Below are 14521 nucleotides of genomic sequence, written 5' to 3'. Positions count from 1 at the left end.
GAAAAAGGAAAACAACACAAAACAAAAAGGTGACTGTGAGAAAGTTCTGAAATGCTGCCACTGGTTATTGGAGGTGAACTCTTCCCAAGGTGAGGGTCATCCCAACAAAGACTGCAGTTTAGGCAAAATTCAACTTCCATTTTATGGGTCACATGACTCTATCTCTGCCATTTCAGGAGGGTCCTAGTTTTTGGAAGCTACTTGGTAAATTCTCAGCTCAGTGCTCATTCTTCCCAGAGACATTGTTATTTAATAGTACAATTTCACCAAAAGTATAACAATGCTCTGCAAAATACTTTTTTTTTTTTTTTTTTTTTGCGGTATGTGGACCCCTCACTGCTGTGGCCTCTCCCGTTGCGGAGCACAGGCTCCAGACGCGCAAGCTCAGCGGCCATGGCTCACGGGCCCAGCCGCTCCATGGCATGTGGGATCTTCCCGGACCGGGGCACGAACCCACGTCCCCTGCATCAGCAGGTGGACTCTCAACCACTGCACCACCAGGGAAGCCCTGCAAAATACTTTTGAGGAGAGAACCCTGATTGCTCAGTACAGTTGATCCAGAGTCCAGGTTAGCCCTGTAGGCAGAGGGTCTGGGTGTCTTTGCAGAAACAACTTTCTTGAGTCTTGATTTCAGTTTCTACAATATTCTGTTTTTAGATCCCTGACACACTGCCCTCCTTCACTCTGGTTGAATGGGGAGGGATTCTTTCCTTGGAGGCAGCCCTTCCTTATCTCTGTTGCTCTCTGACTTGAAGGTCTGTAAAAATGTTTTGCTTTGATTTCCAGTAGTAAACATATTGAATCTTTATCCTAAATTTATTACTAGAAAGAGGTCCAATCAGCTATCTATTTGTTAATGGATCTACCACAGTCTAACCTGATGTATCGAGTATATGGCTTTGCTCAAAAAAAGAAAGATACAATGACAAGAACAAAATTCATCTGGGGGGGAATGATATCAATACATTTGAAATATTTTTTAAATGTTAAATTCACTTGGTGTTGCTATGGACTTAATATTTATGTCCCCCCAAAATTCATATGTTGAAATCTTAACCACCAAGGTATTAAGAGGTGGGGTCTTGGAGGTGAATAGGTCATGAGGGAGGAGCCCTTGTGAATGGGATTAGTGCCCTTATGAAAGGGACACAAGAGAGCTCCCTAGTCAGCTGTCTGCAACTCAGCAGGGGGCCCTCACCAGACAAGGAACCTGCCAGGGACTTGATCTTGGACTTTCAGGCTCCAGAACTGTGAGAGAGAAATTCCTGTTGTTTAAACCACCCAATCTATGGTAATTTGTTATAGCAGTCCAAACAGACTGAGACTGGGGCATTTTTGGAAACACTGCATGTCATATTATGGAAAACAGAATTTCTTAAGCAAAAGTATCTCATTCCTCAACACACATGAAAGGTCCGATCAACGCTTCATAACTGAAAAGCAGCTCTATTTTTACAGATTTACAATACAGACATGAAGCTGCGGGTGCTGTGAATTTTGAAAATGGGAACAAAGATTGAGTCACGTTTTTCCTTATTTTATTTTTACCTATTCTTGAGGAGTCATTCCATTCACTGGGTCTGAGGCCTTGAGGCCACAGAGAACATCACCTTGGATGTGACAACAGTCTTAAGTGCCCTGCTCTGTGGGGTTTGTGGTACACAAGTCATTACCATGAAGAAAGACACTTTCGAAGTATCTAGTGGTGACCGTTTTGTAATGTATATAGATATTGAATCATGATGTGCACCAGGAACTAACATTGTGTTGTAGGTCAATTATACTTCAAAAACAAACAAACTCAAAGAAAAAGAAATCAGATTAGTGGTTATCAGAGGTGGGGAGGTGGTGGTAGGGTAGGGGGTGGGGAGTGGGGATGGAGGGTTAGGAGGTGGGAATTGGATGAAGGTGATGAAAAGGTACAAACTTGCAGTTATAAGATAAATAAATACTAAGGACGTTAAGTACAACATGATAAATATAATGAACACTGCTGTATGTTATATATGAAAGTTATTAAGAGAGTAAATCCTAAAAGTTCTCATCACAAGGAAAATTTTTTTTATTTTCTAACTATATGAGGTGATGGATGTTCATTAACTTACTGTGATGATCATTTCATGATGTACGTAAATCAAATCCTTACGCTGTCCACCTTAAGCTTATACAGTGCCGTATGTCAATTATATCTCAATAACACTGGAAGAAAAAAATTATCTAAATAAAATGAAGTGACAAGAAGAAAAAGGGAAAAAAAAGCTCCACAAGCCCAGCAGAGCTTTTGTTTATGAAATCGAAGCTGTTCATTGAGACACGGGATTCACAATCAAAATGTTACCTCGGGTGTTAACTGAAAACCCAGCCTTCCCTCCAAAGGGGCCATCGACAGTGGGGGCTTGGGTCACCATCTCGCCTCTTAGATTTCTTCCTAGAGGCTCATCTGTTCCCATTTTGAAAGACATGGAACTTTACCAAAGAAGCCAAACTTCATTCCCTCATAGAGGCTTTCAGAAGAATTTGGCATCATTTTGAAATTTCGGATTGTCACCTACCTACAAGGGATAAACAAGTCACCTTTGAGGCAAGTCTCCTCACAGAGTGCACTTGGTTATCAGTTGCAAAGGCCTGTCCTCAGCCTCCAGGCTTGCAGCCTCCCAGCCCCAAGTGAGCTGGGAGTCGGATAAGGAGCTTCTGGCTGGGGCTGGACCCTCTCTCCCCTGCTCTCTCCCTGGAAAGATGCCTGCAGGATGTCAGGGCAGTTCTAACTCAGGCATGACTCAGTGCTTCCATGACCTCCCTTCTCATTTTGCTTGGACAGGCTAGTACATTGGTCCTACTTGTGGAAATATGTGCCTCTTCCTGCTCCAATTTCAAGAGGGAAAATCCCTTTTAAGAGGAATATTTAGAAGATTCTGTCATGGAATTCTTGCTATCGCCCCAACTATCTCTCCTTCTCCCCAGTTAGCTGTCTGGATGTTTCTCTCTTACCCAATTTTCTTTTCTTTTTTTTTTTTTTTTGGCCACGTGTCTTGTGGGATCTTAGTTCCCTGACCAGGGATCAAACCCGGGCCCTTGGCAGTGAGCGCAGAGTCCTAACCACTGCACAGCCAGGGAGTTCCCCCCAATTTTCTGAGTTTGGGGTTATCAATCTGAAATTAGAGTCCAGAACTCATCAGTGTTATCAACAAAACTTTGCAATTATTTCTTTCAAACCTAAATTTTTTCCTGTTCAAATATTTTTTCTTCATCGCAAAAGAAAGTATTGATGTGTATTTCTCTTTCACCGTAACTTTAAGTCTTTAAAATGTGAAAGGCCCATTCACTTTTAACCTTACCATTCCCGTGATATAAATAGCTTTTTCCTTTCTGCTGATTTTAGAAGCTTACATAAAGCTGCAAAATGCTGAAGGGGGCACCCCTGCTTCAGAAAAAGAGAACAGACAGAACTGCATAACAAAAATACTCAGTAGGAAGTAGCACATGGAATCTTTGTTGACGGTCTCTTATGATTTGACAATTGTTTTTCCTTAAAAAGAAGAGAAAAAGAAAAGGATAACCTACCTAAAACCTTAGTGCCATTTTCAGAGTTCTAGGATAATCCAGAACAGAGTCATTTTTAAAGAAAAGGAAATAGGTTTCATTTCTGGCAGTGGATGCCCTCCACTGATCTGCATATTTCTTGACTTCATAAGCTGTAGAAGCCTCCTTGAGTCCATTCCGCAGATGGAAAATAGCCAGTAAAGAGCTAAGCATTCACAAGCACCACCATCTGAGGTTTGATTTTGAATCGAGACAACGGTGTCCCATGTACATCCCACAAAGCATGCTTGTCAAACTCTCCCCTTCCAGATGCACGGAGAGCGCATGCGTGGAACACCCCCTCCACTCAACAACGGCGCCCCGGGGGCCCCCTGGACACACAGGTTCTAACACAGCTACAACACAGCATGCTCCCAAGCCTTCAAGCTACTACAGCCTGCAGCCAAGAAGCTGCCAAAAAGATGCTCAAGCAGCAGTCGAAATAGTCCTGACCTCTGGTACCCAGGGCCATTCCCTGTGAGCCCCAGGAACTCAGAGTGATGAGGATGCTCCTGAAAAAGCCCCAGGCAGTCATTCTGCTCCCTGCCCTTCTTTTCCCTCACTCTTCTTTTTCTCTGAAGACCATAAACCTGTTTGGGGGGTTCAGATGCGACCAGGAGTAACCATAGTTACGAGCAAAATGATTACGGGGCCATTGTTCTAGCAGAACAATAGTTTTTTTTTTTTTTTTTTTTTGTGCGGTACGCGGGCCTCTCACTGCCGTGGCCTCTCCCGTTGTGGAGCACAGGCTCCGGACACGCAGGCTCAGCGGCCATGGCTCACGGGCCTAGCCGCTCCGCGGCATGTGGGATCTTCCTGGACCGGGGCACGAACCCGTTTCCCCTGCATCGGCAGGCGGACTCTCAACCACTGCGCCACCAGGGAAGCCCCAGAACAATAGTTTTTAAATTATCCAATGTTCTCTTGGCTTTCTGGCTTTTTAAAAAATGTGTTTTTCCATCCTTTTGTTGTAAGTGGAATACTGTGCTTAGGCCAAGCAGGCAATATTAAAAACTCTGACTTCAAAGCCATTCCTCGATAACACATCCAAACAGCCCAGTGTGGGCCCACTGTTATCTGGAATTCTACAGATAATTAACTGAAACACGGCTTGACTTGCCACTGGGAGTTTCCACAGGCAAAGTCATTCTCATGGTCCTGCTTGCTTTCATTGCTGTGTCTTCTGTTTTGTTAGCCAGGGTGAGGTTTGGATCATCTCTCAATAAAGTTCCGTGTTTCCGTGCAGAGGAACCTTGAATCCCTGCTTGGCCTTGCAGGGGCCTGACACGTGCACTGTGCCCTCCCTCGTTCCTTGAGGGACATCGTTTAACTCCTCTCTTGACCCTGAAATGCCACTGCCTGCACCATCTCCTGGTCCCTTCCTTACTTGAGAGAGCAGTGCACTTTCTGCCATGAATGTCAGAATTATTGCCTTTTTAATGTGTTTTGCAAAATACGGTGGTACTAAATCCACTAAAAAGACAGAGCCCCCACTTTGGATGTGCCAGCCCCGTGGGGACATTCCCGAGTCCCTCTCTCATCTCCCAGCCTACCAACTCCAGCCCACCCAGTCCCTTTGCTTGAGTCTAGCAGGTGGTCTCACCACTCCAACCCCCGTGGCATTTTCCCTCTCTCCACCTCCATGCGTTGCCCATTCGTGAAGCCACATCTCTTCTGAAATTTGAAAACTCACCTTAAAGCCCACCACCTCTTCCAAGGAGTCTCCCCTGATTAAGTGGAGATGAAGAACCCTCCAAAGCATGATTGACAAATCCCCAATAAATGAGAACACACACACACACACCCCCCACAACAAACAGACACTCACAAAGAGAGAAAATGACACATTCCCTACTTGTGAAATGTAGGCTCCTCTGAGGGAAAGATGGTCGATTTTATACCAATAACTAGTAAGTCATTTCAAACAATGAGGTGTTTTTAACATCATTTTGGGGGTTACTCAGTGAAACACAGCTGTGTCTTCTTTCCCCCACCGACCCTCCTTTTTCTTTAAACCCCTCTTCATTTTCTTCTCAGTTTCTCGAATGCACAATTCCAGGGGACTGCCCACTGTGGCTGACATGGGTGACACTCAAGGAAGCTGGTTCTTGCAATACCTCCTGGGTGGTAACTCATGTTTGGAGACTGGCAAATGCCTTAACCACTTAATTTTCTCATCAGGAAGCTATAATGACTCCATGCCTGCAGACATCCCTGGGCAAACATGTCTGCTACATTGGGATAAGGGACCAAAACCCTCTAGAAAAGGTCCTACTGAAAGGGGGGCAAGGTTCCTGACAAGACTCAAGGTCCAGCCTCAGATAAGGATGCTGCAGAGGGAGGGACTCTCTAAGGAGCACTGGGCCCAAGACCATCCCATCAGGGACAGAACCAAACACATTTGCTCTCATCAATGCTGCCTCTGGGGTCAGTGTTAAGGCCACTCATGGGGGCGCTGAGAGACGCGTGGCATAAAGGGACCAGGACGAGGAGAAACACAGATGGAATGGCGGTAGCTGGCAATTAGAACATGGCTTCAGACACCACGGCCACAGAAGCAGTGTAGCTACAAAGCCACGCGGTGCAACCTCGAAGCAAAACGTTATTGATTTTGTGGTTGTAAAAACGTACCTTCAACTGCAGAACTCAGTTTTATGACACCTTGAATAAAAACAAAAAGTGGCAGTTATAGAATGGATCCAAATTACCTTTGCCAGGCTTCTCACAATACATACATGCTTCACATCTGGATTTTTTTTTCCCTGGCTTTTTGAGAATTCAAGTAAACAGATATCAACTTCAAAAACGAAGTAATTTTCAGTCGTTGATTAGACCTCATGAGTGTCTTCATCTCCCCACTAGTGCCATTTGGGAGAGTTTTTCACTTAAATAAGGGATCTGACGTGTGTTTGGATGAAACAAAGGCCAAGTCTCAATAGTTTGAACGACTATGTCTGTAGATAAATCATGCTGGATGATGGATTGAAAAAACTTCACTCAAAAAGACACCAAGGTCTAATATTTCCTACTTAAATTGTGTTTAGAGATCATTTGATACGTGTTGGGACAGGGTTTCTGTTGAAATACATAATAGGTGGTTAAAAATCATAGTGTGATCTGGCAACTTCCTTTTCTGGGGTGATTGGACCTGAGGCCATTTCTGGTCTCCTGTGTTCAGTGTTCCCATCCCCTGCAGGTCAGTGGAGGGGCTGAGCTTGTCAAATTTTTCATGAAGCAAATAGACACTACCCTTGACTGGATATTCATGTGCCTTTTGGTGAATTGAAAGGTGAAAATACTAAACTAAATTAGACCTGACCCAATAGTTTGATTTTGAAAGTTTTTTTTATAAGTCATAATTATAAATAAACAATATTTCCCAAACCCTATGTGATAGCCATGATACCTTAGGCTGAAAAAAAAAAGTCTACAGTTTCATTGGGTTGAAATTCTGGTTCTCTTGCAAACAGGAGGAGTCTTAAAGGAAAAATGGAAACAAAACCCTTTTTCATACTGGCAAACCGAACTGCTATCAGCTTGAACACACACTGATTTTAACAGATTATGTTCGCAAAGAAACAAACTCGCTCTCCTTTATAACTTTCTGAAAAAAACTGCTTTTAAGTTACCAGTAGAATTTCATCTTTCCTGTGGAACCAGTAATGTCTGGTCAATGTTTAACAAGGGACTCTCCAGAGGAAAAAGTGTGCCTGTATTATGTGTATATATTATGAGTTTTACTGATATAAATGATATCCACAAACTATACATAATAATAAAATATACTGTCTTCTTTATTGCAAGTTCCATATAGCCAATAGAGTCTCACAGAATACTTTTGTTGATTTGGGCCAAACTCTTGTATTCATAGCCAGCAAATCAATCATGATTTGACAAAATCATGCACTGAATTTCATCCCAGTTTGCTTTTTCCCAATAAATTCATTATCATTATATCTTTTATGTGATCTGCTGTTAAACTATTTTTCACTTTTGTATAAATTATTTTCATTAAATTAAAACTCTTTCAACATCAACACTATGTAAATGCTCCCACTAAGGCCTATGTCGAGGTACCAGCTTTGATGTCACCAAACGTGGCTTTGGGAAGAGATGGGTAGTAGCAAAACCATCATGTAGTGTTTCACCACACACAGACAGGAGCCATAAAAAACCCCAAGAGCATGGATAGTAAAATCTAGTCAAACAATTAGAAGTAAAGAGTTTTAGGTATTTATTACCTTTGTTTTTTTCTTTTTTTGCGGTATGCGGGCCTCTCACTGTTGTGGCCTCTCCCGTTGTGGAGCACAGGCTCCAGATGCGCAGGCTCAGCGGCCATGGCTCACGGGCCTAGCCGCTCCGTGGCATGTGGGATCTTCCCAGACTGGGGCACGAACCCGTGTCCCCTGAATCGGCAGGCGGACTCTCAACCACTGCGCCACCAGGGAAGCCCTACCTTTGTTTTTTAACATAATTATAATTGGAAGTTTGTCTAATTTGATTTGTAATAACGGCTATGTTTAATAATGGACTTAGAAAATTCCTGACAATGTAACAATTGACTCTTGCCAGCTGGTATGAACCAGGTCTGGCACACCATGGCCATAACTGATGTTTCTTTCTACTCAGGCCCAGAGAAGAAAGTCTTGACCTTCCAAATACTTTCTGAGATATTCACAAAAGGGGTTGTAATTTAACCAAACAAGCCAAATGTGAATAAGCTGAGCATTTACTATTATTTTGCCAGTAATTTCACAACCTCTTAAACCTGTCATATGCAAAAATATACTATACATAGGTCACCTTGGAAATAACAGTCATTGACCATCAACTAAGAACACAAGCTAAACGGTTTTGGCATTCTTTTGGTCAGGCAACCATGCCAAGAGGTATGAGTCATTGGCTTAGTAAGCAATGATCCTGTCTTTTTTAAACTGTGGAATCTTTATGCAGGAAACCAGGACAGAATATTGATTTTTTTCCAGCCATGTTTATTTTTGTGCGCAACTATGGTGTCAGCAACTGTCGCTCAAATGAAAGGACAACAGTGTGATCTAATCAATGTGTAGAAACAGGCTTGATGCAAGTAAAGCAAGAAAGTCTAAAGAATTTCTTATGTGAGATGTGGGTGGTGGTGGATGGGAGCCCAGGAATGCATTTATAGAGTAAGGGATAAAAAGGTCCATTAAAAAACAAAATTCGGACTTTAGAACTCTAATTGTAAACATTATTTTAACAAAAACATTAGTCATTTGTTACTCCATATGTACTTCCCTTATTTTTTTAAACCCCAAGTCAAGCTTTTCCCTACAGCAGGATAGGCTTTTATATTGCAAGGTTAACTATGTTATAGTGAAAATCTAGAACTGGCTAAATCTGGTTAGGTAGCTAATATTAACATTATACAAAAATTTATAGAATGAGAAGATATTTCCTTTATCTTAAAATAGAAATATTTAAAAAAATATTAATATTTAAGAAATGATTGACGTTGGTGCTGAAAAGCTACATGTAGCACTGCTGACTTCTAGGACACACAGTAGACATTATCTGGTGACTGGCTGACATTGACATTGCCTGGAATTCAGGGTGAGCCAGAACACATACATATATGTATATATACACACAGTGGAGCCTACCCATCCCCTCTCCCCCATTTAAATCTTCATAGTCTACCGAAATGTTTTTTCCACCTCATGACTCACCTCAGTTGGTCTAAAGTAATTCTTAGGAGAAAGGGTCAGATTAAAATAATTCATGCTAAAGTGTGAATGACTAGGACTCACTAAAACCCTGCAATGACATCTCATTATTGTTAAAATACTCGTCAAATTTTTAACCCTGGACATTGAGGCCCTATGTGATGTATTCCTGCTTATTTTCTTATTTCTTCTACTTCATTTCAGGTGACTTTCTCCCTCGCTCAAATGCTTCAGCCACTTGGTTTTCTCTCTGTACTTTGCAGTGCTAATTCCTTTTTGTCCCCGCTCCACCCCTACTTGCTGCTCCCTCCATCTTGAATGCTCTCCCCCAAACTACTGGATCTTCCCACAGCTAGCTCTTTCTCTTCATTCAGCTTTTACTTCAAATGTCACTTTCTCAAAGAATCCTTCCTTTATTACTGTATTTGGAGCAGTCCCAGTAAGAATTCTCTGGCCCATCTCTCTCTTTTATTTTTTTTTATAGCAGTTATCACTACTTAAATATTATCTCATTGATTTAGTATTTGGTTCTTTGTTTTGGGCTGTTCTTCCTCATTAGAATGTAAGCAGAATGAGAACAGGAACCTGGTCTTTCTTGCTTGCTGCTGTAACTCCCTTGACCAGAACAGTGCCTGGCATACAGTACATACTTAATCAATATTTATCAAATGAATAAGTGATATTTCCCAAGTGTTTCCAGGTATCTTAAAAGAAAATCTGATCAATCCCAGCAAGTGTAATTCAAACATGTTATCTTAATTGTGGATATCATTGAGCAGAATCCTAGATTTTATTCTGTTGACCACTGACTATTTCTATTCAGAGGCTGGTCTTCATGGAGATTAGTGAACATTGATGTATGGAGTGAATACACATAAATTACAGTAGAGATTAGGTTTCAGGATTATAATGTAAAAAGTCCCCAAGAAGTAAGTTTAGCAATGTTAGGTTTAGGGTTACGGTTAGGGTTAAGTTTAGGGTTAGGTTTAGGGTTAGGGTTGGAAGCAAGATTATGCCCTAAGTGGACTTCAAGGAGTATTAGCTAATTGATTTTATATCCAAATATCTCTAGAATCTGCAGTTTTCTTGCCTCTATTGTCATTACCCCAGGCCAAATTGCCATAGTAATGTTCACAGGAATCTCTATGATAAGATATGGATTGAGAAAGAGGAACTAAGAAAGAGCCATTCTGTTTTTAATAACCTTCTTCCAATGAATTCTTTTTTCTGGCCGTGCCTTGTGGCATGTGGGATCTCAGTTCCCCCGAACAGGGATTGAACCCTGTGCCCCCTGCATTGGAAGCATGGAGTCTTAACCACTGGACCATCAAGGAAGTCCCCCAGTGCATTCTTATACTGCAGTTGGAGTGATGTTTTCAAAAGGCAAGTCCGATTATGTGATATCCTCTTTCTTTTAAAATTCTTAAATGGCTTTTCATTACTTTTAAGATAAAAGCCTTTATTCAAAAGCCTTAACATGACTTGCAAAGCCCTACATGATGTCACCCATAGTGGAATAAAAATGGTCACAAATTCTTCCATACACCTCCCATAGAGAGATGTGGGCTATGTCCCCTCTTCTTGAATCAGGGCCAGCTCTGAGACTGCTTTGACCATTAAAGTACAGTGGAAGTGATGCTCTCCCAATGTCTGTGCCCAGGCTTTATGAAACAGGCCGCCTCATTTTTCTGTCTCTGGAAACCCTGACATACCAGGTTGGAAGTCCTAAGACTGCTGTGATGGAGAGACCAGGTTTAGACATTCTGACAAACAACATCAGCTGAGGGAAGAAGCTAGAAGGCCTTGAGGAGACTGCTGGTGAAAGCTAGTAGGACAGGGAAAAATTGCCACCGTCCTCCCAAACTGGGAGACTAGAGAAAAGACAACTCTTCTGTTGTAGAGACAGGACGCTTGGCACCGTTGTCACCTGTAGTAACATGGAAAATAAAAAAATACCTGATGAATTCATAGATTTTAGTAAGGAGATTTGCAGGTAGAATGCTTAAAGTGCCAGTTGGTTCTTTAAAAAAGTTGCATATGATAATGTATAAAGAAAGACGAGTTAAAAAAAGGAACTGTTCAGTTTTCAAGCAAAATTTAGAAGAAATATATAGAGCTAGTACTTGTTGGTTTAAAAAAAGATAAAACGGTTTCACATTCCTAGTTTTTTCAAAGGCAAGAGGTTCTCAACTTAGAAATTGACTGATGGTGGAGATCATCTCAAGCGTGTGGCCATAAGACCCTTTTTTATGCCTTCAGAAAGACTTAAGTGTGCCTCAAGCTTCTAAAAGAGACAAAAATTCTTCTAAGAATCCTAAGGGTGTTTTCCCACAGCACCCTGACTCTGAGCCCAGGCCAAAGAAGGGATTGTCTTGAGGAGAATTGTGGATGTGTGTTTTGTCTAACAGAGTGAAGTCTAATAAGATTCATAGGAGGCCCACAAAGATTTCAAGAGTAGTGTATTAGTGTACACATTATCAGCTTGGATAAAAATGGGCAGAGGTAGCTCAAAGTGGAAGAGTCTTTAAAGCCCCCAAACGTCTATGGGCAGGAAATAGGCTGAGAAGATTATTCAGTGGCAAATGCCATTTCTTATGTGCTAAGGACTAAATTGTGTTCTCCTCGCCCCCTCCCCAAATTCATACGTTGAAGCCCTAACTAACCCCTAATGTGATGGCATTTGGAGATAGGGCCTTTAGCAGTTACTTAGGTCTAGATAAGGTCATGAGTGTGGGGCTCCCATGATGGGATTAGTGCCCTTGAAAGAAAAAGAAGAGAAATATATTGCTCTCCCTCTCCACATGTATGCACTGAGGAAAGGCCATGTGAGCACACAGCAAGGTGTCCATTTACAAGACAGGAAGAGAGTCCTCACCAGATCCTGACCATGCTGGCACCCTGATTTCAGACTTCCAGGCTTCAGAAGTGTAAGAAATAAATATCTGTTGTTAAAGCCATCCAGTCTATGGTACTTTGTTATGGCAGCTCGAGCTAACTAAGACATTATGGAAACAGGATAACTTAGGAGGTATGACCAAGAGTTTTCAGGGTGGCAACCAGAACTGCAGAGAGTCAGGGAGCAGGACTGGGCCCTCCAAGTCAAGGAACTGGCAGTATGTGGATTTCAGAACTGCTACAGGCCAGTGATTGCTCTGTGCCTCCTGTTCCTCCACTCTTTGAATGAGAATGCTCACTGCATTGATCTCACCTCTGTATCATCCGTATATGCTGGGTTGGTATGTGTGTGTGTATGGTGGGAGTTTTATACTTTTCAGTTCACAAGTCTTCATATTGAGAGCAGCAGTACTAGAGAGCTTTATCAAAGATGCCTTATCAGCACTTGACCCTTATTTAGATGGTAAGAACCTGGACCTCAAACTTGAACTTAATGCCATAATAAGATGACTTTTCTGGACGGCTTTAGGAGGCAGTACATTTTGCCTACAGGGGAATGTAAAGAGTTTGTGTCCAATGGTGAACCATGGCTGACTAAATATAGCCACAAATTATTTGAAACTGTTCCCATTGAGAACAGTTGTTCCCCTTGACCTGGGTGGGCTCTGTGACTGCTCTAACCAATAGAATATGGTGAAAATGATGCTATCTTGGCCCGGCCTTAATAATTCCTGTCTCCCGGGCACTCTCTCTGGGAGCCCTGAGCTACCCTGTAAGACGTCTTAAAGCTGCAGTGCTGGAGGGGCCACTTACAGGTGCTCTGTTCAACAGCCCCAACTGAGCACATACCCCCCGACATTGAAACTAAGGTAACCTGTGAATAATGCCATCCCGGATCTCCTAGACCAGCCTAACCTCCAGCTGAATATGCAACAGAAGAATCATCCAGGTGAACCCTGTCTAAGTTCATGTCCCATAAGATTGTAGGGTATACTAAAGCAGTTGTTTTTAAGCTCCTTTGCTATGTTTTGGAGTCATATGTTATGTAGTAACAGGTAACTGAACCTGAGCCCAAATTCTCTGACCTTACCTGGCATCTCAGCCCTTAGCAATCGGTACTCCGGTCACACGACCCTTTAGGTCTCTGAATATTAACACGTGCCCTCTGTCACTCCTCCTGATCTTCCAGCTCTTAGCTTATGAGGATTTTCTCAGGGAAGTTCTCCCTGACCCTCTAAATTAGTTCCTTTGTTACAGTAGATTCTCCTGCAAGAACTGTGTTTCTTTCAGAGCAATTATCTCTGTGATTATTTCATGAATGCCAGCTTCCACTTCTAGATTGTGAGCAAGACACTTTGATCAACGATTTCCAGAGTCAAGTAGTGTGTCTGGACACAGTGCTGAATAAATATTTAAGTAGATGAATGGAAATAGTTGATGCAGCTGATAAGGACCCCCTCCTCACCGGAGAATCTAATAACTGTGTCACTATTCTTCTCTCTCACACACTGTGAACTTTTGGATTCAAAGTTGTTGTAACTGAGGAAAGACAGTGTGACTTAATATCTGTCTGTGACGGCAGCTCAGCACAACTGAAGTTGCTGAAGTTCCTTTTGGTCACCGCTGTGCAGAGAAGAGGAAGCTGAAAATTGCTTGTGTGTGTGTGTGGGCACAGGAGAGCAGAGGAAAAAAAACTGTCCGTGTTCTCACATTTATGTCTTTGCTGGAAATTAGGGAGCTGAGAATCTAAAGAAAGTTGTGGGTACTCAACTTTCTAAATGATTTCTAAATTTAAGTTTAGAAATAACTTCTTACTAGATTGTGAGCTCTTTTCTGACCTACCCCTTCATCCAAAACTGTGGCCGGAAAAAACTGCAGGAGGGCTGATGTCTGGGTAGATTCCATACCGTCCATTACCTCTGCTTCCAAGGCTATTTTCTTAATATCTAATTTGCAGTCTACTGTTTTTTAAAAAATGTATTTCTGTACTTATTGAGTCTTGTTCATGTGGAAAATAGATGGGTCCACTGGAAACTGTCTTTCTTAAAATTTTTCTGCTGTTTCCTTAAGTCCTTAGTCTGTCATTTTTGCTGTATGTGAAATAAGGTCCCTATAAATGTCCTTAAAATGTCCGTTTCATAATTTTAAAAGGATTTTCCTTTGCCTCGTTATAGTTCTCTTAACAGTAGTCTCCAAATGGGCCTATGTACACTGTTAAAATTTTTTTTTACATTATTTTTTGGCCATGCTGCATGGCTTGCGGTATCTTCTTTCCCCGACCAGGGATTGAACCCGGGTCCAAGGCAGTAAAGCCCGAGTCTTAACCACTGGACCAGCAGGGAATT

At 42.0% G+C, this 14521-nt stretch overlaps 1 protein-coding gene across 16 annotated transcripts in view; it reads right to left on the bottom strand.

Annotated features, from left to right (window-relative positions):
• DLGAP1 (DLG associated protein 1) overlaps positions 1 to 14521 on the bottom strand; it is a gene marked incomplete at both ends in the record, with an annotated part of 320951 nt that overhangs the window by 99898 nt on the left and 206532 nt on the right. For 8 of the 16 annotated variants that reach the window (XM_079717233.1, XM_079717225.1, XM_079717235.1 and 5 more), the window contains one exon: positions 6211 to 6240. The exons of the other annotated variants lie outside the window; for them this stretch is intronic. In XM_079717233.1, coding sequence (XP_079573359.1) covers positions 6211 to 6240 — 30 coding nt within the window. The remainder of the gene's footprint in view (positions 1 to 6210; positions 6241 to 14521) is intronic. 16 annotated transcript variants of the gene reach the window in all.

This window comes from Hyperoodon ampullatus (genome assembly GCF_949752795.1).
Source record: "Hyperoodon ampullatus genome assembly, chromosome: 13".
NCBI lineage: Eukaryota > Metazoa > Chordata > Mammalia > Artiodactyla > Ziphiidae > Hyperoodon > Hyperoodon ampullatus.
Note: the sequence above shows the minus strand (reverse complement) of the source record. Positions and strands in the feature narration are given on the sequence as shown.